This window comes from Fusarium solani (genome assembly GCF_023522795.1).
Source record: "Fusarium solani strain SB1 chromosome Unknown bctg00000013, whole genome shotgun sequence".
Lineage (NCBI taxonomy): Eukaryota > Fungi > Ascomycota > Sordariomycetes > Hypocreales > Nectriaceae > Fusarium > Fusarium solani.
This window is the reverse complement of record NW_027072145.1, coordinates 889,409-916,120: the sequence shown is the minus strand read 5'-3', so window position 1 is coordinate 916,120 and position 26,712 is coordinate 889,409. Positions and strand designations below refer to the sequence as shown.

The 26,712-nt window shown below is 48.6% G+C and overlaps 8 protein-coding genes across 8 annotated transcripts; 4 read left to right on the top strand and 4 right to left on the bottom strand.

Moving 5' to 3' along the window:
• Positions 1–3,362: 3,362 nt before the first annotated feature.
• On the bottom strand, positions 3,363–4,796 carry MRS44_017181 (uncharacterized protein; the record flags this gene model as incomplete). Its single annotated transcript, XM_065617667.1, has 2 exons — positions 3,363–4,654; positions 4,733–4,796. The coding sequence occupies 2 exons, from the start codon at positions 4,794–4,796 to the stop codon at positions 3,363–3,365; spliced, it is 1,356 nt and encodes a 451-aa protein (XP_065473739.1).
• A 1,110-nt stretch (positions 4,797–5,906) lies between these two features.
• MRS44_017180 (uncharacterized protein) lies at positions 5,907–6,425 on the bottom strand (the record flags this gene model as incomplete). Its single annotated transcript, XM_065617666.1, has 1 exon — positions 5,907–6,425. The coding sequence occupies one exon, from the start codon at positions 6,423–6,425 to the stop codon at positions 5,907–5,909; it is 519 nt and encodes a 172-aa protein (XP_065473738.1).
• Positions 6,426–11,093: 4,668 nt separating this feature from the next.
• Positions 11,094–12,353, top strand: MRS44_017179 (uncharacterized protein; the record flags this gene model as incomplete). Its single annotated transcript, XM_065617665.1, has 3 exons — positions 11,094–11,124; positions 11,203–11,648; positions 11,961–12,353. The coding sequence occupies 3 exons, from the start codon at positions 11,094–11,096 to the stop codon at positions 12,351–12,353; spliced, it is 870 nt and encodes a 289-aa protein (XP_065473737.1).
• Positions 12,354–12,821: 468 nt separating this feature from the next.
• On the top strand, positions 12,822–13,505 carry MRS44_017178 (uncharacterized protein; the record flags this gene model as incomplete). Its single annotated transcript, XM_065617664.1, has 2 exons — positions 12,822–13,112; positions 13,242–13,505. The coding sequence occupies 2 exons, from the start codon at positions 12,822–12,824 to the stop codon at positions 13,503–13,505; spliced, it is 555 nt and encodes a 184-aa protein (XP_065473736.1).
• Positions 13,506–16,861: 3,356 nt separating this feature from the next.
• Positions 16,862–18,394, top strand: MRS44_017177 (uncharacterized protein; the record flags this gene model as incomplete). The annotated part of the gene is made up of 2 exons (XM_065617663.1): positions 16,862–17,613; positions 17,677–18,394. The coding sequence occupies 2 exons, from the start codon at positions 16,862–16,864 to the stop codon at positions 18,392–18,394; spliced, it is 1,470 nt and encodes a 489-aa protein (XP_065473735.1).
• Positions 18,395–21,354: 2,960 nt separating this feature from the next.
• MRS44_017176 (uncharacterized protein) lies at positions 21,355–22,284 on the bottom strand (the record flags this gene model as incomplete). Its single annotated transcript, XM_065617662.1, has 3 exons — positions 21,355–21,630; positions 21,710–22,211; positions 22,271–22,284. The coding sequence occupies 3 exons, from the start codon at positions 22,282–22,284 to the stop codon at positions 21,355–21,357; spliced, it is 792 nt and encodes a 263-aa protein (XP_065473734.1).
• A 2,956-nt stretch (positions 22,285–25,240) lies between these two features.
• MRS44_017175 (uncharacterized protein) lies at positions 25,241–26,145 on the top strand (the record flags this gene model as incomplete). Its single annotated transcript, XM_046278910.1, has 2 exons — positions 25,241–25,848; positions 25,899–26,145. 2 exons carry the CDS (start codon positions 25,241–25,243, stop codon positions 26,143–26,145), a joined length of 855 nt encoding a protein of 284 aa, XP_046127118.1.
• A 338-nt stretch (positions 26,146–26,483) lies between these two features.
• Positions 26,484–26,705, bottom strand: MRS44_017174 (uncharacterized protein; the record flags this gene model as incomplete). The annotated part of the gene is made up of 1 exon (XM_046271498.1): positions 26,484–26,705. The coding sequence occupies one exon, from the start codon at positions 26,703–26,705 to the stop codon at positions 26,484–26,486; it is 222 nt and encodes a 73-aa protein (XP_046127119.1).
• Between the last annotated feature and the right edge of the window lie 7 nt (positions 26,706–26,712).

Sequence of the window (26,712 nt, the reverse complement as noted above, 5' to 3'; positions counted from 1 at the left end):
CCACAAGCCGATCACGAAAAAGCTTGGGCACAAGTCAAGCTTTACCAATAGCGACCTTGAGAGGAAACCGAGAGCCAGACTCAACAGTCCCGTATTGCAGAGTGGGACGCACACAGCAAGTCGTTGGAGGTCGTGCGACAGAATGTTTAATTGCAAACCCCTCTTGGGTTTGCGTCATGATGGGATCACTCGATGTTAATACCTGTGCTCTCGGACCATCGACCACTTCACCCTGACGTTCACTTCCCGATCGCGGGGTAGATGGCACTTGGTTCACATGCTACACTCGGCTCTAGTCCAAAGTTCAAAAGCCCGTGTTTCGCCAGGTAACATGTCTCTCCGCTAAGATCAATTCAAAGATCACAGCGTAGAGTTCCTTCACCTGTCGGTGAATGAGCCTTGCTGTACTTAAATCAATTCACCCGAACCAAACCGCGTCTGAGATTGCCGATATGGACTATAGTTTGCTTTCTACGCCGCCATCGTGTTGCGCCGATTTTGCTCTTGTTCCTGTATGGGTCCTTCCAACATTCGGGCGGCCAGCTCCCGTCACGCCCTTACGTGAAGAATGAAAACAGCGCTGATGCCAGAACACAGATTGGAACAGGCAACCCGTCGATCGCCGCTGAGCTCGCAGAGGTGCAGCGATATCTCAAGTCTAGTGGGCTGAAGCACACAATGCACTCCACTGGCACCACGCTCGGTGAGTCTTGGTGATTGCGTGCTCCAGAGATGGAAACCAAATTTTGCGAGGCTGACGAAAGGGCGTGCTGTTCACCTGTCTAGAAGGCAGCTGGGACGAAGTCATGACGGCGATCGGTAAGGCACATGCCGTGGTTCATCAGCGTAACGTGGCGAAGGTTCAGTCGACGGTGACTGTTAGCACCAGGTGAGCTTGCCCGTCCGCCACCTGGGGACTACTCCTTTGAAATGGCAAGAGGCTCACGAGACATGGACAGGACCGATAAGAGGGAGACCATGGAGGGCAAGGTAGACCCGGTCGAAAGAGCAGCCTAAGAACGGACAGGTTAGAAACCAAGGAACCATAAGAGAGGGTGGCGACCTCGAATTGGGGCCTGGTGGTTGGCTTAAATGGTGCGAGTTATGTGTCACTTCCATTTTTCCTTGAGGGCGAGAATGAAACTTCCAATGCTTGTCCGACCCCCATGCTGGGCAGTGCAAAATAGCGGTGTTGGATCTTTGTATTTTGTGAAGACTTTCCTACGCGTTAGCCCCTCTACGATGTTGACTCCGTTGTGGATGCTCGAAGGCAAGCCTAGGAGAGTAGCGATAGCATCTCTGTAGTGTTGGCCAAAGTGGCAAATAACGGATGCCTACATCTCTGGAAGATTAATACGCATATCGGCTATAAGTCTCATGTGGATGAGCTTTAAGAAGTCTTCATCCACAAGAAAATATAGAATATTCGCATTCGGTATGTATCAAAGTGCCCAGTACCTCTCAAAAAGGTTGATAATACTGATCCAGCTAGGGACGGGAAACCGAGATAAGAACTCGCCTTGAGGAACCGTATTTGCCGTAGCATTGGTATGGTAGGGAACATGCTGGCTGGCATACTGCAATACGTATACCTTTGGGATTTCTGTTCGGGCGTTGAATTGGGTCTGAGGTAGTCTGGCAATCGCTGCTGGTGATCGTTCGATACAACTCGACCTACAGACCGAATGTAAGTCACGATAACAATAACATTCTCCCAAGATCACTGATCTTAACTGAGGAGGGTTGGATACGTAGGCAGCTTTTGTACACGCTTCGGCCACGGGTAGCACGGCCAGGAATTCCCTTACATACGCAACCTCAGCAGGGCTACGGCATTTTTCTGCCATTCCTTATTCTTGTGAGACTCCGAGTAGCCGTACATTCTCCAAATTGGGGGACAAGGGGGAAGAGTTTTAGGCCAGCGGCGTCCATTTCGAAACAAAACGTCTAATCGCCGAGGAACCTTGTTCCGGGTAGTGACGCACCTCATGGCTTGGTTCCCAAAGGCGATGGCACCGTAATATATCAGCGGATCATCTGTCGTCTGCCTATCTCGTAGCACCGGCTTCGAGTAGTCACATCCGTCTCAGCCAGGCGTTAGAGATATACAATCATACATCGCACCGAAAAGGCAATCCGGTGAGTTCGGGCGACTATCCTCGGAGTGCCCCTTGAATATCTCCTGCAGGATGGACGAGTCCCGATTGGACTCCACCTTATGTTTTAATCGTAAGGCAGAGACTGCCGTGCAAAGCAGCTGTTGAGGTACCTTCGGGATCGCCATCGGCTGGATCTGTCCGTTTCTAACGATTTTCCCAGGATCATACTGCATCACCCTCGTTCCGAAGATAAGGTCACCCAAACATTTATCTGCCTTGCTTGGCACTGCATCTCCAATTTCCACCATCAAACCCAGGCGGATCGAAGGGAAGGTATGGGCCGGGTGGATCAACAAAATCGCCGCGTTGTTCGTTCCGTACTGGGCTGTTGACAAACACGTAATGATGATGTTATGGTGCTCCATGGTGCCTAGCGTGTAGGTGCTGGTGCCGTTCCTGTGTGTCACATCCAACAGGCTAAACGGCCACACATTTGAGCCAGACAATATTAGATACTGCGAGGAAAATGGAAGTGGAAGAACTAGGACTGCGGGTGCTTAAATTGAGGAAGACGTTTGGAGAAGAGAACCAGCTACCCAGCGGAGTATGAAAAATCTGGCGTCGATTTGCTAGAAGAGGAGCTTATAGAGGGAGGCCAGAGAAATATATGTACAAGTGCGAGAAGAGAGGAAGAAGGCGCTAGAAGAGGAGGGCCTAAATACATCTTAACCGCCGGGTTTACAGCCATGTTGGTCGGGTAAAAATCTGCGCTATCGCTTTAGTGGATGCGAATTTGTCCCTTGCCTCCCTCTTGTCATGAGATTCCTAACTCGCACTTAAGCGTGCAAGTACGTCGGGGCAGTTTTAGATGCTTTAAATTAGGAATTGTTGAAGGTCCCACTTGAAGTTGGTTGATTTGGGGCTAGATAACTTTTCAATAATAGCCCCCGTAAATGCAAGCTAGTCTGAAGAGATGTGCCGACGCTTCTCGATCACTTCTCACGGGTGCCTCTGCTATAACCCGTCACCTCAACATGGCCGGATATCTCAACGTCGGCATGCCCGGTTGCGTTATACTGGTTGCTCATACGTGACATATGGTTTATCCCTGAGTGCAACATCTGCCACCAATAGATTGAAGGAGAAATTTGCCGTATAGCCATATGGAATCCAAGTCAGGGCCTGGAGATAACTCAATTGATAGTAGTTTCGCGCATAACATGAATTAGGTTCGTTAAAGGACCGGGAACAATGTGCTGCGTATTAGCTGCTTTGCTTCTTCTCTTGACTACCTTGATCTTCGGTGTTCGCGATAATACTCCGCGTGGTATCTGTGATGATGGTTACGGGCGAGACCGTGGTTGCTACCGCGAAGGGAGGAGAGCATCTCCGGGCCGATATTGAAGCCAGGGGTCTCGTTACGTCGGATGACCCCAATGGGCTCGGCTCAGGTGAAGGCGTAGAGAGGTAAGGGCCATTGATCTTCTGAGAAGCCGGCTGAGGTGACAAAGAGGTCCCATTCAAGAGATCCGGGAAGACCGAGCCATCTAGAACAATCGCAAACGGTTTCGGTATCTGTAGAGAGTCCATCACGGAGGGTTGCCATATGGTACTCGTCCCGGGATTTGAACCATCCGGCATAACATCGCTTATCCCGCTCTGGCTCGTCGGGTTGATAGCGGACGGACTATATCTGTCCACTACGTTTTCGTTCATGTGAAAGGGCATCTGATACTCGAAGCCAATCAACCCGTCAAAACTATCGTCAAGGATCTGCCTCGAGGGCATCTCATTCATGGATAGCGCGAACGGCGAGGCCTGTTCCAAGGCCGTTGATTGCGGCAAAATATTGTAATGGAGGTCATTGGAGTTTATCGTCGTGCCCGGCCCGAAGAGGTCCTTAGAATTGAAGTCGGAGTTGAGGACGGCGATCGGCGGCGCTCTCTGCAAGCCGCTGCTAAAGTCGAGGCTTCCCGAGGTGCCCTTCTCCAGCTTGGGCAAACCGTGATGCACCCCTCGCTGCTCCATAGCTGCTGACATGCCATGGTCCAAGCCGGGGATGGGCAACCCGGCTAGACTAAGGTGTCTGGTGTGGGTATGGGTAAGGGGGATGCCTCCTGGGACACAGAAATTCGCAGCAGCAATCGTCTGCATCGTGCTGCTGTCAACATGGCTGATCGTGTTTGCCCGCGGCCTCATGGATGGGCCCGGCCCATTGGATGGGTTAGGCCCTGCGAAACTCTTCTTGCAAGCTCGACTCTGGCCGGAGGGGATGCCGTCGGCAGACTCGTGGCGGTTGCGGGGACGGGACGACAGAGTCGAGGTCTGGTGAAGCTTCTGTTGGTGACGCAGCAGCAGATCGCGGCGGGCGAAGCATCGTTTGCATTCGGGACACTTGAAGGGGTTTTCTTTGGTGTGGGAGCGCTCGTGTCGCTTGAGATGTTCCAATCGGGCGAAGGATCGTTGGCAGGTGTCGCAAACGTACAGGCGAGGCTTGTCCGTCTTGGGAGGAGGGAAATTGGTTGGCGCCTCAGTGCCGGCAGTGATTGTGCATGCTGGAATGAAAAATCAGCAAGCCAGGCGGGCGGCTGAGGAACATGAGAGACAGTGCCGGCGAAGGCAGGATTACTCACCAGAGTCGTCGGCGGTGGAGGGCACGATGCGGACGGCTGTGTTGGACAAAGGGGGGTTGGACATGGTGATTGAAGAGCTTGAGACCCTGACGCAGAGTCGTTTAATCACTATGGCAAGGGTTGCAAACGCGCGGGTTCGCTCGGGAGTCGGCAGGGTGGAAGCGGCGTGCCGTTGTGGGGTGGTGATGAGCGACAGCGAGGGAGTTGGCGGGGAGGATAATGAGCTTATATCAATGGGCGTGAGGAGGGTGTGGGTGAACGAGCAGTAAATAACATCGGCCAAAGCCTATCTTAAATAAAGCGCGACGTCGTCGTGTTTGTCTAATGCTTTTGCCATCGATGGTTGTGGTGTGTGTGGGCTGCTCTAAAAGACGAAGGAGAGAAGTGGTGCATCTTAGATGGGCCTAAAAAACGTTGTAGGACGCGCTGTACGTATCTCGAACGCACGACAGTGAATTCGGTATACACACACACAATTTATTTCGCCCGGCGGCTTTCAGTCAATAGGGCACTACTTGCTATTGTACATATCCGTTCCCCAAGCTTCGTCATGATCTCGTCAAAGCCCATGCAGCGTCCACATTCTGCCTTTGCCTCTTCGTTTTCCATCTCTCCGCAGGGTCTCGTGGGGTTTGTATTATTAGCAAGCTATCTTGAAGGCGATTCTCCAAGTGTTCAGAGTCCTATCTACGGCGGCTGAAGCGGTGCCTGCTGTATATATATATATAACGTATAACATCAGCGGGTTCGTCGTGGACGATGCCATCGCCGCCGCTCGCGGCTGCGCAGAGCGCAGCAGCTCTTTCCCGACGGCCTTAGCCCGAGAACGGGTGGATGACTTCTTCGGTGGAAGCTCGAGACCAACGGTGCCATAAGTCGCATCTCTGATGTGCCAAAGCCACCGGAGGAAGAAGCCCTGTTGGGCGATAACCCAGATCTTGAAACCCACTGGATCTGGCTTGCCCTTGACCGTTGTTTTGGCGTCACATTTCCCCGTATAACGCACCATGCACTCATCGACGGCAAGGTTAGATCCCGGCCTAAAAAGCTCGGCTAAGACTGCTTATATGTTGTCAGACCACTCTTCAACGCCTTGGAACACCTTTAGCAAGTGTTCCACATCGGTCTCATCGACCTTGGTGTGGTCAAAAGGGCGGAGATGACGGTGGATGAGCTAAAACTTCCAGTACGGCATGAACTTGATGAATGAGTGTTCTGTGCCCTGCAGGCCGGGTTGAGGGGAAGACCAATAGGTCTCGAGCTTCTTTTCTATGTGTATTCCCATATAAATCAGTATTGCAGTGAACAGGTAGACCTCTGAGGCGTAGGTTCCTTCCCAATTTCGCAGACGTGATGTTCGACCCATCGGCTTTTTCCAGCTATCTACGATCTCGTTGGTTTTGAGCCACGAGATCCAGATCTTGGTGTAATGCACCCATTTCTCAACGAGGGAAATAGGTAGGAAAAGCTGGAATAGCTCAAGAGGCGTTGAAGGCAGCGTAGCGATATGGGATTCGCGCCTTGGTACGTTGAAAGGTTCAAATTGCGTGCCGCGGTCTTGGGCAGCCGGGAAAATAGCTATGCAGGTGGGGTCGTTAGGCCACATTTGATGACTATGCTCTTTTTTAATGAAGCTCTTGTCGTCATAGGCATTGAGAGCCTGCGCGCCCTCGGGAATCAATTGAGTACTCATTGATGATATCGAATTGCTTCAGGGCTCCTTCAGTGGTGTTTTGGGGGGCTCAGGTTGACGGATCAAACTTCCGGTACCCCGCTCGTACTCTCGTCGTCGCAGGGGTCATGTTGGGGCTAGGCACGGAAGTGATGCGTTCGGACCGCTCAGGAGATAGGACCCTCCCCACGCCGCTCTAGTCTAGACGGGCAGGGCACGCGGTCCAGAGAAAACTCCGCCGGTCTCCTTATCACCAGTCTGATTTCTAAACCCCTTAGACCGCTTTACTTCCTGTAACTTATTTAAATCTTTTAGCTCATACATGTATAAAGTGTGGCCTTCCAAGTCCAAACGAACTCGCTTGCCCATACTTCATTCTTCCTGGCTATGTATGAGAAGCAGCTACCACCCTTGCCTCCTCAGTCCGCTCGGGACCGGGATCTCCCCGAACAGTGATCGCTCCATCCCAACCGCCGTCTCAGGTGAACCCACTCGGCCATGCCAATCGGCAGGCCCAGCCAGGAGGTGACATCCTCGCGTCCCTCGAACAAGAGATTCTCAAGCTGCGCGGGGAGAACGATGCACTGCGGCGCTCCATGGTCGAGAAAGAAACAAAAATCGAGATGCTCTAGAATCTGAATTGCCAACATCGTCAACGGATAGACGAGCAGACTCGTCAGACGGCTCAGCTCTTCCAGACTATACACTCCGCACTCAAGACTTACCGGGATGATAAAAAAGATCAGGCCGGGCACCTTCCAAAAGGATCCTCCGAGGAAATCGTGTCCAGAGCCTTCAGTGGCCGTGATGAGGGCTAGGTATAAGCGCCCCCGGGGGCCGAGAGGACAGGAGCCGCGCGTCGCTCTGCTCTCGTCTCTAGCTTGCGCTTTTTATATAAGGAGTATGACAATCTCCCTATACGCCTTCCCAGTCTAACCTATAGATAGGATCATATATAGTCCGAAAAAACTGCCGAAGACCGTATTATGGCCAACCACGTTGGCAACGGAATCGTATAGAAGGAGGCGGAGCTGCAGCAAGGAGTAATTATTCTATGTGACAGAAGCGTTTACTAATTTTTAATTGTATCTCATTCCTAACGTACTACAGCTGTCCTTGACATATTTCCTCGTGGCGTTAAATATGGGATAAAGGCACGTCTAAATATGCCTCTTTCAATAGATAGGTTCTTCAAGAGCATATCGGTTAGCATATCGTTCGTTTTAGTACTGCTATATTATTAAGTACAGGCTAAACATTGGTCTTGTAGGCGTCGAGAATGTGCTCTTTGTCTATGAAACAGGCACAGCTTCCGTACCACAGATGTTCGCACTCTAGCCTTAAAGCGACGCCGAGGGACGAAGTATCAAGTACATCCAGGCTGGCGCATCATTCGATAATACTGATTAAGTTATTGACGAATGATTAATAATGATCACTATCAATCAATTTATTGATGCCCTGCCTGCCATAACGATCACTGCCTTAGGACGGAAATAAAATGAACAGACGGGTGCATCCCTGGGAGGTATAAGTACCTAGTATTCCCAGAAAAGAAACAAACCTTACTAAGGTATTAGTACTCAAAAACCAGGGCTACAGCTATCTACTCATTTCTAGCAACCATTAATTTCATCACCCCATTGTTGCTGCGATATCTAGATAGCCGATTTAGTCTCGTTTCAATTGAACAGCCGGTTGTTACCTTGGCTATGCCTCGCCAATTCTCTGGAAAAGGACTGCGACCCATTCTTATATTGGCTCAATAAGTATGAATACCCACGCCTTAAGCAGATTGTCACAGACATCTTCTCTATCTCTCCACTGCGAATGCTAGAGGGTATTCACAAGTGGTGTCAGTGAAATGCTGTCATCTGCAGGCGGAAATAGATTTCAAAAACGCAAAGCAGTAAGATCTTGGTTAAAGCTAAGCTTGCTAGACGATTATTACGGATTACTAAAGGAACTAGCGGCGGAAGAAGCAGTTCATGCTGCATAGTATAGGGTACCTAAGGTCCGCTATGATACTCCGCTCATTAAATCATTTCAATCATTACCATTTCATTCCTCCCCCCTTAATGATCATTATCATCATAGTCTTGCTTACACATGAGTCGCCTCATTTCATTATTATTCTTGTAATGCTTAATAATAATAGATACGCCACCCTGAGCATATATACATAGAAAATGTTATAGGTAAGAGACTTCATGCCATCTAGGGTCCGTTTAGCCGTTTAACCGTTTAACCCCATCTAAGAAGAACCAGATATCGAATTAACTGCGAGTTTACTTGCACACTTTACGGCGTCTGCTCTCGCCTACATTCTTTGGATACCTTGGAAAACAACCAAATGAAGAATACGCGTTCTAGGCTGCATCGGAGGCCGATATTGAGGATAGTCTAATCAGCGGGGGCCATTCGATTCAATGTCTCAGTTAAAGTATATTCAGATTAGTAGAATTTAGAAATATTTCATTCCCTGAATATCAATCCTCCCTGTTATGAATACGCTTTCCCAAGTATAGGAGTTTGAAGTTAGGGTCCCCCTTTCGGGCCTCATGGAGGACCCTTGCTCTCTGCCCTTACATTATTAGTTTACTGAAATACAGCTATGGGGGCCATTCATCACTCCAAAAGCTTGATAGCCAGGAAAGGAAGAGTAGGGGAACGTCGATTATATCTTAAAGGGGGCGAAGAGGGTCATCGCGCAGGATATCCAAGAAGCAGGCGAGGAAGCCAAGAAAGCAGCAACTGCTGCATAGTGCTAAGCGGACGACCTGTCATTCTAATCCTTTGAGGACATGTTGGTCACCTATATATAAGGAAGAGGTCAAGACAATTCATATCCGATGTGCAAGCATCTCAGAGTGCCGCTAAGCGACGTCTCTTCGGACGGAGGCAGTACGGAGGCGGTACGGTGACTGGTCTGCGCCCCTGTCAGGGTTATAAATCAATCTATCCACTCCACTGACCGTCCCAGTAGAGTAGATGGATCTTAATCCACGGCGCCCGCCAGTATAGTGGATCCATTTGAAGCTATCATAGAGTAGAATGGGTATAGTGGATGAATTAGTGGGGTAGTCCATTACGCCAGTGGTTAGTAGTTGTTCAAAACTGAAGTTATTGCTAACACCCTGGCTAGTCGGGTACAGCAAGTCTACTAAAGCTAAGGAATAAAGCGAGGAACAGAGGAAGAAGGAGGAACAAAGGGAACTTCCTGCAGCGATCAAGCTTGCGTGGGTCTTTAGGACTGCATCAGTTGGCTCGTCACGAGAGCACTTCGAGACCTCTGGCTCAACCCACGCTGTCATAGAAAGGTGAATGTATAGTTCCCTACTTTTTTCTTCACTTTGCTATTTGTCATGCAAAGCGCTACCCGGCATATTATGGTTTATATAGCTCCAATAAGAAATATTTAACGGTTCTAACGGCACTGCTTTCGTTAAATACCAGTAAAAGCTGCGTTGCCAAGACTGTTCACGATCATAGCTACCAGCCAGAGTTAAGCTCATACATCTAAGTTAGGGGGAGCACTTAACTACTTCACTTTCAACTCCACTCCATCCACTCCACGACCGCTTCGAAGGGAATTAATAGATGAATAATCCACTAGCCGACCAGCCTCGTGGAATGGACCGTGTTAGATATAACATGGATGGATATAGGCCCAATTATCTCTATATCTAGGTATGGGGGCCCCCTGACTTTTATACTTTGGTACAGCGGGTAGATTCCGACAGACCCTGCATTCAGTGGATTTATTTGCAACCCTGGCCCTTATAGGTTCGTACGCAGAGGAGTTAGTTAGCGGTGACCATTCATTATCTGCAATAAAGTGCAATGTAATTTTAAAATCCTCTGGAGGGTTATCCTAGGCCCATGGCCCATGCACGTCTGTGTTCCCTCGAGCCGTTATGTGATTCCCGATCCAGGTTAACGTTTGCCACGTGCGATCGCGAGGGTATCCAGCACTTCTGGACGAATTGATACCTTCTACCTGCGACGACGGCGTCGTATTTAGTATGCGGGGTTGATGACCCTAGTGATCAGGACGGTGGGTTTTATTTAATCATGGACGAGTAAGACAGGGAATTTATGGTGGCGGTTTGACCAGCCGGGATCTGCGGCCCACTTCACGGCGATCTCGTGCTTCAGCCATCCTTGCATATATGGTGATACCTTCGTCCGTCCATCCACCATGCCTACGCTTATGCCCTTTCTCGGACTCCAGCCCTGTTCCCGCGGCGTTCCATTTAGCGTCGGCCCCAGAAGGTCGACAACGGCTACTCCACGAAGAGATCAGCCTATGCAACTGTATCTTCCCCTGCAATAGCGGCCCCTCCCCCTTTCTCTCCGGCGCATTCCACCATTGCTCATCCCACTTACTAATCTCCTATATATATCGACGCAAGCTTCAGATACGCCCTAGTTTTACTCACATAGTGCGGTCACCACCACAAGCACACAGCCATAACTCCTTCCAACCTAGACCCCAAGCCATATCACATCCTGCTCCCCCTCACACCTTAACTACATATAGACATGATCTCTCTATCGGCCCAGTTGCCAAGCTCTTACCCTGGCCGGGTTATAACGACCCGCTCACCCATTCAGCCCTCAAAGGTCCCGGTATCAGCTATCAGCGCCTCCAAAGCAGCCTCCCACTCACAAGAAGGATCGCCCATAATGTCACCCGATACCATCGTTCTGACTACGAGTTCCTCAGTCTAACCGTCGCCTAAACCCATGCACGGTAGGAATAAGGACCCATACCCCTACAACTTTCAGCTACCAGAGTCTATCCTATCTCGCAAGACAAGCAACGACTTACTAGATCGAAGCTTGGCTAGCTATAACCCCAGCGCAATGCCCGAGGCCTCGCCTAAGAGTAGCAGCTTGATTCGCCGCTTCTTGAATCGCGCTCATCGGTTTACTAGCATCAGACAACAATCTTCGGCAGCCCCTGCTAGCCAGAACCGTAGTATCAGTCCTAGTATCTTGCGCTATCGGAGTGACAATAACACCACTGCCCCGCCATGGCCGCCAGAGTATAACGCCGTGACTAACATGGACGAGGAGGCTAACCCGGTTCCGGATGGCAATATATCTCTCTTTGGCCTCGACGGAGCCACTTACTCATCAAGCAACAATGACGCTGCCGGTTTAATTAATGGAAGTGGCAGTGCTAAGGCCGGACCCGTGTTGCCGGCCGAGCTTCGGAATGGTTGTGAAGTTCTCAAGGTGTCTAGGAGAAGTCACACGAGACGGGTTAATCTTATATATAAGACCGAATCCAATAAGCTCTCGTGGGACCCTACTCGCCCATATAAGTCCTTACACATCGATGAGATCAAAGAGATCCGAACTAGTCCTAATACTCAATAATACTGCCTTAATATTAGAATATCCGAATTATATGCGGATACCTGGTTCACTATCATCTATACCATCTAAGGAAACTCGAGGACTAAGCTTCTGCATATTATCACCGATAATGAGGAAGTCTTAAACCGCTGGACTGGGTTCCTCGAGGCTATATTGACTTACCGGTAGGGATCAATAACTTCTCTCATGGCCTTCGACGATGGAGCCATGGCCCAGTATTGGCAGACTAAGATGGCTAGGGAGTTCAATAACCAGCCCCGTGATCCTAAGCAGGAAGAACTAGACATAACCGGAGTCAAGCGTGTTTGCCAGAACCTTCATATTTATAGCTCCCAGTGGACCCTACAGACCAACTTCGGCCTATCCGATGTCCGACGACGTGAGAAGCTAAACTTTACCGAGTTCAAGGGTTTCATCCACCTAATAAAGCAGAGGCACGATATTCAGCGAATCATTCGCAGCATTGCCGCTAAACCTAAGACTGGCATAACCTTTCCAGAGTTTCTAGCGTTCCTCCGCGATACCCAAGGGGAGGACATTGATTCTAACCTTTCTATATAGGAGAAGCAATTTGCCTACCTCAGCCGCCGATACCGACCTAATGCAGTCGAGACCACCGATGCGGCTGATGACATGCTGGTCATATCCGAAGCCGCCTTTACGAGGTACCTGACATCTAAGACAAACTCAGCGATTATACCGGAGCCTTAAAACTATACTCTTGACCGCCCCATGAATAAATATATTATCTCTAGCTCCCACAACACTTACCTCCTTGGTCGACAGGTAGCCGGCTAGTCTAGCGTCAAGGGCTACATCTCGGTTCTTATTCGAGGCTGCCGCTATGTCGAGGTTGACTGCTGGGATGGCAACTCTGGGCAGCCCGAGGTTAACCACGGTCGCACCCTTACGACCTCGATTAGTTTCCGTGAGGTCATAACCACGATCAATAAATACGCCTTTATTAAGTCGAGGTTCCCTCTCTAGATCTCCCTCGAGGTTCATTATAACCCTAATCAGCAAGCCATCATGGTCAATATTATAAAGGAGGCCTTCGGCTCTCGACTGGTCACCGAGACGTTAGAAGACTGCTATGACAAGTTGCCTTCGCCCTCTGAGCTCATAGAACGCATCCTCATCAAGGTCAAGAAGCCGCAGATCAAGCAGGAGCCTCCTGCTAGCAATTTCCGCGGCCGCCGACGAGGCAACAGCCTCAACTCACCACTAACTCGTTCCGTGACTGATGCCGCCATGTTGATGCCTTCGCAGTCGCTTCCTCAGAGCCCCATGCATAGCCCTAGCCCTTCTTGTCGTCGACCGGTCAGAAAGACTCATATCAACATAAGTACTAAAGGCAGGGTGCAAGGTAGGGCGAGTAAAAGCACTAGCGACAATAATAGCGGCGGGGAGCGAAACTCATGAAAGACATCTACTAAGATTATTAAAGAGCTTAGTGATCTTGGCGTATACTGTACCGGTATCAATTTTACTGGCTTTAACGCTGCCGAGGCAAAGCAATATAACTATATCTTCTCCTTTATAAAGTCGAGCTTTACTAAGCATTTTCACGCTAAGGAACAGAAGATAGCAATCAACCTCCATAACCTGCGCTACATAATGCGAGTTTACCCTAATCGCACCCGAATCACCTCTAACAACTTTGATCCCCTCCTATACTGGCGCCGCGGAATCCAGATGGTTACGCTTAACTAGCAGACTTTCGACTTGGGTATGCAGATCAACCGCGCCATATTTAACGGTAGCTAGGACTTCTCGGGCTATATGCTTAAACCTGCGGAGCTACGGGATATCTAAATGCTCCTATACAACCCTGAACTTCCTGAGGGTAAGAAGGAGCGCAGTATTGTTTCATTCACCATCGATGTCATCTCGGTATAACGGCTTATACGACCGGCCAGCCTTCCCGCCAATAAGGCAATAAACCCATACATCGAGGTCGAGGTCTTCCACGCTAGTAATAAACGGGAGAAGAGGAATAAGTCAGCCTTGCCTAGAGATTTTAACCCGCCGCAAAAGTTCCGGACGAATATCATACGAGAGAATGGCTTTAACCTAATATTTAATGGTCACTTTAAGTTCAAAGTCACGAAGAAATAACCCGATCTAGTCTTTATTCGATAGTCTATCAAACTCTCTAACGATAGCGAGAACTATAATAATAGACCGGCAGTGGCCACTTATACTACTAAGCTTAGCAACCTCAAGCAAGGCTACCGCACCTTACCTCTTCTCAACGATACTGGTGACCAATACCTTTTCTTAAAGCTCTTCTGCAAGATCAAGGTTAATTCGATTAAGAAGATAATAATCGACGCACCCTATTGCATTCTAGATAGTAGCAGGATTAAGGGCCTGGGTAGAGAGGCTTTTAGTTAAATCAGCACCCGCCCCAGAAGCACGATAGAAAAGCTCAGCACAGAGAAGATCAGCTTTGATAGCTATCCATAATCTATTTTTGCGGCTTCACCTAATACTATGTTTCTCCCCTGGACGTATTTTTTTCCCGAAGTGGCCGTCTTTTGACTTGTTCATTCTATCTTATCTTAAGCAACAACACCTTGATACTAGACGCGATTCGCTATTCATGCTAAGACGTGCGTGCTAGCACTAAACAAATACTCGAGCACCTATGTAAGCGCGCGCTCTCTACCAGCATATAGATACTGGCAAACCAGTGCCAAGACTGCTGGGCCAGCTCATGTATTCCTTCTCTCTAATTTCCTCCTCTTGGGATTTACGAGGACTATCAATTCTATTTCCTATCCTGGTTCTACTGCTCTGCCATAGCCGATTTCTGCTAAGCCTTTAATAGAAATATGAAGATCTGTTTATTCGTGTCTCTCGCAAGATCGACGGGCGTCCGCCCCATAAAAATCTTTCATAGCTACATCTGTTCCCGCCTCTACCAACGCACTCACCTTATCATCTCTATTGTAGTCCGTCACCACTACATAATGAAGTTATTTTCCCATGAAATCTCTGATATTTAAGCGGTTTCCATCCTACAGGTATTTATCTAGCCACAAACCCCAAGGGCCGGTTTTATGAAACTTCCAGAGGATATGCCCGCTGACGAAGTGGACCTGTATATCAGACCCTGAAAATTAGATACTAACATGGACGCGCTCGAAGCGACGGTGACGTTCGCCCGCAACAGGACGTCTTTAAGCAGAAGCAAGATAGCGAGGAGACAGATATCATGGATCCAGTTATCAATCCAATAACCCTTGACCTACTCACAAGACCGACTCTCATGCCGCCACTGGCAGCTAGAATTTGCCTCTGCCGTTGAAGCTAGGATACTGAACAATTAGAGAAATTGGCCACCAAGTTGGCTTGCTGCAAACCGCACGAGCCTCGCAGGACAGTCATAGGGCACGGGGCAAAATACAAAACCAGGGACGATATCTTTATAAGGGTTTGAAGGAGATCACGACGGAAGTATACGGAGGAATCATGCAACCAACAAATGATGCCCTATCCCTTTCATTGTGGCGAGCCTTTATTAGGTATAGCGCTCGACATTACCCCACATACTTCAATTATACGTGAGTAACTATATCGGTGTGGCAATTAGCGAGAGAATAAAAGTAACGTAAAGTCTTAATCCATAGCTTGTGAGGCCGTGAGGACTTCCATTGCAAGATACGTTAGGTGGGAAGTCACCCCATAGTGACCCTCCTGGAGGCTTTCCACAATTGAAGGGATAGACTTCAGTTCCAGGACATGGTAAACTACAATTACTGCAGTAGCGAGAAAGCGGGGATCAAATCCACTCGTCGACATGTCGCTGTCAATGAATGTCTCATTACGACACCATGATGGTGTCGCTAAAAATGGCTTAGTCCTTGATGAGCTTTCTAGGGATTAGCGTCCTCCCTTATGCCCGTAAGCTTGCCATTTGCCGTACCTGGGTTCTCTATCTATATGAAGGAGAGTGGGGCACTATTAGGAAGAAGTCGCTCTAGACCAACGTACCCTATCTATCTAGCCATCGCATGGATTGAATATATTCTCTGGTGAGTTTAGCATCTGCCTGGCGCAACCAGTCGGCTTCTACCGTGTCCATAAAGGCATTCAATGCGGAGTAAACAATCCCTATAACGGCGCTGATGCGGTTCTGCGTCACTTCTTACGGAAGTATTTATCACGCCTCAACGCAAAGTCAAAAGCGCCACGTCGCTCGCTCGAGACGCTCAAGAAAAGCCTCATTGGTACATTTTATCTCCACTGCCTCCAACATTACCCGCCCTATCGCAATCCACACTCCAATAGTTCTGTGAGGGATCTCATGCTTTGCTTCGGCTATCCCGCCTGAGCTTGACGCTAGAAGCCAATTTACACAAAGTGCCCTTTACCATCTCTTGACTGACCAACTTGTTAACGTCCCCTCAGGGTTCTGAAGTATAAAAGCACGTCATAGATCTAACGCTCTAAGGCCTTATTGGGTCAGAACCAATGCGCACTTTAAAACTGGGCTAGTTAATTCAACTTCTGTCTGATGTTGTAGTTTACTGATGATACTCTGCAATAAGCTTCGCAAATATAAAACCGAATTTATGGGGAGCACATATCCGCTGCTATCCGCCGGGTCTACTACGAAACTTTTTAGACTACCAAGGTTAGGTCCATATGCTGCGCGCAACATCTAAAGTTAATTATGCCACTCCCAGCATTGGGCTAAATATCAAGCCTTCATCTAGCATCAGCTCTGCGTCAACACCGATAGGATGGTTTCATCTTGTGGAAGCACACATCGTAACGATGACATTGTTCTCAAGGTAACATATTTGGGCCCTGACTTCAGCACAAGCAAAGTTTACCTCCTTGACCGGAAATATATGCCACGATTTGAAAGAAGATTCCCCGCAAAGGGCATCTACAGTCGATGATGCGAGAGCGTTACGGAACTTGACGACGGTGGTAGAAGTGTGCAGGTTTAGGTTAATATTGACGCAGTCGTGAATCATTCCCAGAAGTGCGAGAACGGGCAAAAACCAAGTAATATTGCAAGTCGCGTGTAAATAAAAGGTATAAAACCCTTTGCAATGACACTTCTTGACATTTTGTTCACGACAGACAGTAACGTGTTCTTCGCCTGGCCACTTGCTAAATTTCTTCAATACTCCAATCATCTTATATTACCCTTTCTACCGTTAAACAACATAGGTGACATCCGATTTCTTATCCCGGATTCCGCATCCCAAGACTCCAATGTTCTTTCTATCGACCCATATGCCTTAGTCAAAGCTCTTCTTAGCCAGAAAGTTAACAAGCCAGCATCTATTGGCTCCAACGGCCTTCAGTCGGGCTACGATAACCTTGACATGAAAATTGAGGCTAGACTCTCCAGGGAGGGGAACATGCGCCCCGATTCGCCGCCTAAGGATGTCAGAGTCGGTGCTGTCAATCCGTACTCACTCGTGGAAGCCCTCCTCGGTCGAAATATTGACAAGTTTTCGATAAACTCGGCAAAGATCATCTCCAACGTCCTGCAGACGGATTACGATGAACTCTTCGACATGAAGCATTGCTCCGTGCTATTCGCCGGGCTAAAGCTCAACGAGAAGGAGAGGAAGGCAGAGAAGTTATCTGAGAAAGACATGAAGATCTTAAACGAGTGGGACCTTATGACTCCTGATCTGTCAGAGGTTCAGAAGCTGGACGACCTTGAGAAGATCGGACTAAAGGATCTAGGTAAGACGCGGGTTAAGGTGGCTCGCATGCAGAATGGCAAGCTGCACTTGATGCTCTACGCTCACTCCTTGGGAAAGACGATCTCCAACCGTGACGTGACAATGTCCGTCAACGAGCTAGTCAGTCCATTCAGGATGCAAAAGGGTCACTAGACACCGCCTAACAGCTCGTGGCGCGACATGTACGACTATTTCTTCCAGAGTGTCAACAAGCGTCTCATTAGCGATCTTACCATGTTTGAAATTGGCGAGAAAAGAGAGACCATGCGCAACTTTGATGATCCCACACAGGGTTATGCCGGCAACAGCTGGCTAATTGCCGCCCTGTTTTCAGTCTTCTGGTCCGACCCTGTTGCCATTAACCGCGCTACTCGAGTCCACTACGACAAGAATAAGAAGAAACGCCTCGCCATCAAGTTTCACGACAAGGGCGGCGATAATAACGGCAAAACCGAGACTGTGGAGGTTAATTACGAAATCCCCATCAACAACTCGAACAATAGGCCTCTATACTGCCGCTCCAGCGACGGTGCTGACATATGGCCATCGTTATATGAGAAGGCATTTGCCAAATGGATCACCGGTAGCTCATCGGAGCAACCCGACATCACCCAGACGCATTGCGGCGACCCTGTGAAGGCCATGGCACAGATCAACGGCCGGGAACCCCACTACTACAGGACCGAGAACCATTCTGCCAATGACATATTAGGACTTGTCCGCTCCAACTGCGTCAACTTCAAGACCATTAACCCCATGACTGCCTGGACCTACGCCACTGGCAACATGTACAGAGGCAGCAACGTCGTTGCCAACCATGCCTACTCTATTCTCGGCTACACTATCCTTAGTGACAAGCAATACCTTGTTCTCCGCAACCCATAGGGTATTACCGAGCCGATCGGATTAAACAGCTACCCAGGGCTTCTTAAGCGCCTCGACCCCAACTTGTGGCACCCAGCTTCCCTGCTTAACCACGGAGGCCTATTCGCTATGGAGACAGAGGCATTTAAACATTGCTTCGCCTATGTTGGTATTGCGAAATAAGTCGCTGAAGCGTAAGTGCCGCACATTTCGGATTAAATGGCTTTACCGACCTTTCCCCATATTTACTCGCTATTCCCGTGGTATAACGGTGTCTCTCCTTCAGCGATACTCATTCCTAGAGGTAGCCGGTGCAGGGTGGGAGAGGGAGACACGAGATAACAGCAAGCAAAGAGAATAAGAACCGGAATTTGCAGTCGAGAAGAATGAACGTGTTATTCTTTGTCAATGCGAGGGGGGCTATACCTAGGCGGATACGAAGGAAGGGAAAAGGGAAGGAAAAAAAAGTGAGAGCGGTGGTCAAGGCAAGGGAAAGAGTATTGCCCTACCCGACGGATAGTTAGTAGGTGGTGAGGGGTCAACAGTCTTGAATCGTTCTTAGACGCTACTCTCCAGCAAAATCAAGATACTTTAGATAGGTTAGGTGAGAAGTTGATCAATATAATAGCAGTTTGATTCGGAACATACGAGTCTTGAAGATATGCTATTGCCAAGACCATCTTTTTTGAGCAGAGAGAGCTCACAAACCATGGATTGATTGCTGTATGGATCATCTAAACCTGATGGCGGAACACTGTAGCAGGCATGGTTGACCAGTTATTCTGGGCCATCACTGGGGTATGCAGATTAAGACCGAGGCCTGCCAGCGAACTGGCGGCAGCCTGTATATCCCAAGCTAGATTGAGGCCCGAAATTAAGCTGCCTGATGCTAAAGTATCTCGAAAAGGGGGGCCTGGAGATATACGTGAGGGAGGAGCATGTCCCCCCGAGATCCGACAATGTTGGGGAAACGCAGACGACCAAAATGCCGGGGCACTCCACGTTGCTGACGTGGTTCACTGCGACGTCATGCCGCGGAGCTTCGAGCTAAATGCTCAACTTAAAGTTAACCTCATATCCCGAGGGGCGATAATAAGTAGGAAACTAGAGTCTAAGATTATTATAACCGCCACCTTACTAGTTTAGGGCCGTGGCGCCTCCAGCACATTTGAGCTAGACCTACTTAGCCCTCACCTAGGTATAGTTGATTTATTTTTGTTTCAGAAGCTTATTCATTCTTGATTTCGCTTCCTCCTACTGCGTTTAATATTTCAACAGAGTAGCATTCATACTTCAGCATCCTCTTAATCCCACTTTCTTCTTATGGCTTCCTATAAATCGTCCCAGAAATAAGACAGTCTCCAAACATAGCCAATACTTATGCGGCAGTAGCTATGGACATTAGCTACGCGTGGGCGGAGGACCCGTCTTTTTAGGATCGCTTGGGTTGCCTGGGGCGACTAACGACGGCGCAGTGCTAGCCAGGGGAAGAGCCCTATAAACGTGCACGGGCGAACACCTGTATTCTGACGAAGGACCAATAAGACCCTCCAGCGTACAAAAAACAACGAGAATGCTTAGGACATAGACGTGTGCACGGACGGGTTTGGGCATATTTTATCGAAATATGGGCGGTAATCAGTCTCGAAGGTATAGCTAGCTTCTCCTTCTCGCGGAATAAGAGGCCAAAGTAAAAAAAGCACCGGGTATATTCGAGATCACGGACCCAACAATATTGTCCACTGCCAATAGCGAGCGCCCCTACAAGAGGAGGTTTCAACGACGAGCTATAACCACGCTCTCAATGCCAAACCTCTAATAATATCACATGAAAATTCTAAAGGCAATTATCGTGGCATAATAATGCAAAATGGTTATTAGAGAATATCGCGAAGCCTAAGTAATACAATAATGTTGAGGGAAACAGTACTGTCATCATGGTGTCGACCTTTTATCATTGGTCTTCTGACATGCTTTGTGACGGATAAGGTCCTTCTTTTCGCGATGCCGCCGAGAAGGCTTTCTTATCCTAAGAACCCTAGACGTCACTAGGTTCGAGCCAGCTTGGGGTTAATGCGTTACGTTTTAGACTCAGAAAGAGTATTGCATGATTAGATATTAACCCAGTTGCCGTCCATTTGGACTTCGATGTCCCGTTAATTGCCAAACCATCCCCGAGGAGTACCAAGCAAGAATATCTCATTTGGTAATCATTCCCTAGAACTGTCAACCTAGTGCTCAACACCCAGCTGTCTGACTAGAAGAAGCTCCGCGCGTTTTAGACGAAGGCGCGGCGATGACCTGAGCTTCTTGGCCGATACTCGGGCGAGTTTCGCGAGCGGCAAAAGTATAACCTGGCAGGAGGCACCATCCTATGTTTCGATGCGATGGAGCCGAGCAGATCCTGCCCCTATCCAGACTGTTCCAGCAGATTGGGATAACTCCCATCATAACCCATAGCTTCAAACAGTCTTATGATTCTATGCTCCTGCTTATGACACAACCAGGTACCGCGCTCTCTCAGGTATCTACTATACTAATAGACCCTATCCTTAGCCTAAACACTTTTTTGGTTAGAAGGCGGCCCGTAATGGAGTACGTAAGGTGCGGGGACCGGGAATCAGTCATAGGTTGTAGCTGCCTAGGGCGTATTAGTTGCAAAGGTGGCCACCCCACTAGTCGGCTACCCCCAGTAACCGCATATTGAAGCCATCGTCAATTGAATACGTATATTAGAATTGGCATGGCCGGTTATATGGGAAACTAGATTGTGAAATCTCGGGAGTAGATATTGAGAGTTCTGGGCTTAAAAGGCACGTCAACAAAGTCGAAATGAAAGGGCGAAAAGTATCAGGGATTATTTAGCAGCTAGAGACTCTGGAAAATGAGAAAAAAAAAAAATAGGTCTGAATGGCCTTGACTTTGCTGATTTTGAAGAGTGTTCATGATGAATGTCCTTGGTGTTGCTGAGGGAAAGTTCTTCAGCTTGAGGGGGGCTCCAGCTCTCCACTGTCTGAAGACATCCAAAGAGTCAAGTTAGCATAGAGGAGGTGCATAATCAGGATGCTGCCACTATTAGACTCCTCGGTCAGGGCGTCGAGCTCGGCAATGCCATTATCCAAAGCATGCTTCGCAAGATACCGGGCACCATCCCGTGAGTTCAGAATTTCATAGTAGAAGACTGAGAAGTTAAGAGCCAAGCCCAGCCGCAACAGGTGAGTGGCCGTGAGCTCGGTCTGAGCAATATCGACAGCAATCTAAGAAGCAAACCATAATCTCCGATCAGTATTACTTATTTGGCTGATTGAATTCTGAACCAATAGATATAGAACCCACCTTATAGGCCTTATAGGCAGAGGTAATTGCAAAATTGCGCTTTTCACCCGACGCGAACTCGGCCAGGTAACGGCTATAGTCGCCCTTCCTAAAAAGATAACGAGTCAGCCCAGGTGCTTTTAGGAACGAGAGGCCAGTAAAGTAGGCTGACATCTTGTAATAAAACGCCTTCGACTCGTCACTACCGGTATTAGGGATCAAGCTCCTATCTAGCAGATCCAAGACGTCCTGGCAAACCATCTCGAGCTCATTCTCGATCTTAATGCGGTATCCACAGATAGTAGCAATATATTTCTCATTACCCCTTGACTCCTTTTGCTCGATCGAGTATATAATGCGCCAGCTAGCACGGCGGGTGTCAACCACGTTCTTATAAGCAATGGCGAGGAGGTTCCGCTCATTGACACTAAGCTCACCACCTATATTGACCACTGCCTTCAGGTGGGGGACCATATCCTCGTAGCGCTCAGCCTGTCCACAAAGGCCAGCGAGGAAAGTGTGGCTACAACCATGAACTCAGTGCTACGATCCTGGAGAAACCGATCAAGATGAGAGACAAACTTATTACGCTGCATGATAGGTATCTGGCTAGCCAGATTCGTTCAAAATATTTGACCGAAGATGAGGCGGCAAGTTGTGGTGTAAGGGCGATTTGGCGTGGTAAGGCGGAACGGTGGGCCTCAAACAGAGAAACGTGCTTCGGGCTAGCAGTGTCAGATAAGCAATGGAAAATGTAGTGCTAGAATGGGAGGTTTTGACAGCAGCAATAAGAGTGACAGGGAGAACCCTAGGTGGAGGGCAATTTAAAGCGGGTTTATTGCTCGTCAACTCATAAGTGTGGTGGTCGGTTTCGAGGTTACTTTACCAAGGGTTACGTTTAATTTGGCAAAAATACGACCAGATGGGCCCGTGCACGCTTCGATGTCCTCTCCAGCTTTTGTTAATTTACATGTTTTGCGTCCGTGCACACAGCAAGATCTTCCACGCCCGCACACATTTCCATCAATTACACAAACCTCGTCCGTGCCCGTCGCACAGTCAGCCATCGTCGCATCCTCGTGAAACACCCAATTCTCCCATCTGATTTTTGGGGCGATGATGGACTGGATTGAGGCCTGGGCGGCACGACTTGCTTATTCTATGGGACATAACTTCATCTCCTACGTCACTGAATGAGTGGCAATCGTCCTCTAAAGAGGGACTGTTGCGAACTGAGAGCTATATACAAATGGTAACTGGCAGTATTACAGTGGGTGTGCAAAAGTTCCGACACTAACCCGATCCACCCCAACTGGCCTCATCACGCCCTCTGACTTTGACGAGTTATTGCGCAGTCAATTTAAATCGTATGAGGCCATAAGCTATATCAATTTGAAGCTCAAAGAATGTAGTTCCTCATAGTATATATCAATATTTCGTATACCATCCGTCGTTATCAATAACAGCCTGCATTCTCTTCGGCATCGAATTTATCACATTTTCAAACACCTCATCTTCGATATCGGCCCAAACCTCTCTCGCAGCTTCAATCAGGCGATCCAAAGAGGCTGTATTCTTCGGAATTTCCCCAAGTTCAGGATATCGCTCGCAAATCCGCTCTTTGAGAATTGACCAGAGGTTTTCGATAAGGTTAAGGTCAGGAGAGTAAGGAGGCCAGTCAGCTAAGATGATGCCCTCCGATTGAGCGTATCTCTTGAGCCAATCTGACTGTCAGGAGGCTCCAGTTAGGCCACTACAGGGGTGTCTAACCAATCAAATATGAGAGCATGAAAGCTACATTATTCTCCACCTAAATTAGCCTGTGATAGAAGTCCCAAAAATATTTTGAGTTACAAATCGCGACATCACGCTGCTTACACTCTCCCCTGATTGATGCCTTCTTGTATTGCTGCTAACCACCCCCTAAAGGCTTCCTTGAGGTCCTTGACCAAGGCTTTCCAATCTGTTGGCCCTTACAAGCAACGCAAGCAGATGTTCCTATAAAGCTCTAGTCGTCATAGGCATTGAGGGCATCAGCAGGGATTGATTGAGAACTCATAGATAACTTCGAAGTAATTTGTATAATGTTTTAGGTGGGAATGATTAATGATGCATCTTTAGGTTCCCCGCACGTACTGCTCATGTGACAGGAGTAATGTGGGGTGGGCTACTGTGACGGTCAAGGTTCCCAACGTAGTAAACCGTAACCTGATTTGGTTTATGTTGGCAGTTGCAACGGGGCGTAACGTACTGAGCGTAGGGTGGCAAATCACGTCTGATAATATCAAGAAGTATTCTTGAGTAATCAAGTTGTATTGAAAGCTGAGGTAGCGAGAGTGTCTGTCTAAGGGATGTTGTGTGGTTTTTTATAGGCAGGGTCTGGGGAGCATCTCACGATGCCCATCGTGAGATAGTGTTACATTCTCACTTGCCCGGAGTGAGAAAATGGGTCCCGCTCACTCGCACCGAGTGAGCGGAATACGTTGATCCGTGCCGTGTGGCGACACGCATTCGATCGCGGCATGGGCCGTGACAGCTACCTACTGGAGCCTCCTGACAATCGAAGGGATACTGTGTAGCCTTGGCCTATTTTTTAATTCGTGGTTCTAGCATTAACAATGCCCTGTTCATAATAAGCTGCTGATCTAGTTATTGGTGCATTTGACCTAGCTGTTGACTTGGAAAAGAGATATCAAGTAATAGAAGTGCCGTAATCACTTTTAGAGCAGTTAGTTAACTTCAAGGGTGTGAGCTTTTATATTGAAAGTTTGAAATTAAATCCTCAACCTTTAGCGAGAGAAAAGCCGGGCAGCTACATGTTATTAGCCCCCTTACTCACAGTAGTTATTGTCTTCTCTTAAAAACTACCATCCTCATCAAGCATTAAGCACTTTGCCAGGAAGTGATTGGGAACTTATAGGTATTCTCAAAATGATTCGTGTGTAGTTTTAGCAGCAAATACCTCGTAGCATATTTGGGTTCTTATATACCTACGGTCGTGATAATAGAGGTCATGTGGGGCGAGGTACGTAGCGGAACTTTTCGGCATTCGATGGGATAGTTTATGCGCGATCGCATGATGGCATATGGTTTACCTATTAGTTTAGGTTACCGATGAGGTTGACCTCGTTCCAATTCTATGTGACAAGGTCCCACGCCAGTCCTGATGGTGTGAACAAGGCAATGAGGTGAGGTCATGACGGTAAATTGACGTGACACCAGGAAACGCTCCTCCTTCATACATACCCCGCATCACCGCTTAGCTTTGAGCATCATCAATATGTAATGCATGGCGTCTGTTACGAAAAATGGTGCTGAATTACGAGGGCTTCATTTGCTCATTTAACCGTTCTTCACGGAGGTGAAGCTCGATTCCAACTTTCACTCATTGCTCGTATGCATGCTTTTCTTTCAGTGCTGCCACTAAAGGCCAGCAAAATGATTATAAACGCGCATGCAACCCACACAGGGGTTTATCCCATTCCAGCCGTCGTCCGTACGTCCGGGATATAACTGTTAACTTGGAACTATCAGTGCTAATCAGAGTTAGCCATGTCAACCACTTACCAAGTCGTCGGTCGTGACGGCATGCGTGCTCTCTGGATCGTCTTCGGGATTATGGTCATCGCGTCCGCTGTCTTCGCTCTACGGTCCTCTACCATTATCATCTCTCGCCGATTGTACCATGTTATTACTACCTTGACCACCATTATTTCTGCTCTTTCTTACTTCGCCATGGCGTCAGGCCATGCTGCAGCCTTCATCTGCCAAATGATAAGAGAAGGTCATAAGCATGTACCCGATATACATCGTCATGTTTGTCGTGAGGTATTTTGGGCTCGTTTTGTTGATTGGAGCTTGTCAACTCCTCTCTTGTTGTTGGAGCTCTGCCTTCTCGCTGGGATCGACGGCGCTCACACCTTAATGGCTATTGTGGCTGTTCTTATTATAGTCTTGTCGGGGCTCTTTGCGGCCTTCGGCCGTGATAATACCGCGCAGACATGGGGGTGGTTCGCGATTGCATGCGTTTCTTATCTGCTTGTCATCTGGTATGTTGCAGTATATGGTTCCAAAACGGTAGACGCCAGGGGTGCCAAGGTCACCAAGCTTTTTAGTTCTATGGTCACCTTCATTCTGATTCTCTGGACAATTTACCCAATGTAGGTGCTCTATTTCTAGTTTATAACTGGCTGATTTGACCTGTCACCAGTGTCTGGGGTATCGCAGACGGCGCAAAGAAGATATCCGTGGACTCGGCAATTATCGCCTACGCCGTTCTAGATGTATTGACGAAGCCAGTCTTTGGTGCTTGGCTCCTCATAGCCCATCATCAGATTCCGGAGATCAATGTTGAAGTGGGAGGGTATTGGTCAGAGGGTTTGAGTTCCGAGCGAATAATTCGAATTGGCGATAATGAAGAGGCTCCCCTTCGGCAACCTTCTCCTTTGCCTGTTTAGCCAACTCGTCGGCAGCCTCCTCACCACTAGGAACTCCCTCGCTAGGAGTCTTAGACTGGGGGGCTTCGGACTTGGGAATCTCGCCTTCGGGAATCTCCGACTTGGGGGATTATCCTGAGAGGCACCCTCGAGCACCCTTGGTACGTCTTGCTCGTCGACCTTCTCGTCAACCTTGGAAGTGATGTCTTCGGGCTTCTGCTCCATCACGTCCTCAGGCTGCTTTTTTGCCAAGTCTTCGGGTTTTCCTCTTCAGGTTGGACTTCTTTAGCGACATCTTTCGCCTTGGAGGTCTAGTCCTTTGCCTCCTCAGGGGAAACTTTTTTGAGCTTGTCCTGCGTCTAGGCTGCCTCCTTGTTGCCTGTGGGCCCATCGCGGCCCTCGAGGCTGATACTAGTGCCCTCCTGGTTCTCGGTCTTGACCTCGGCCACCTGGTCCTTGGCTTCCTCGGTCTGGTTGGGAGTTTCGGGTGTCTCGTCCGACTTGCCTCCGAGACCCAGACCGCCGGTTACGTCGCCAACGGCGGATTTGTCTGTGTCACCGACGGCACCAACAACATACATGGGCAAC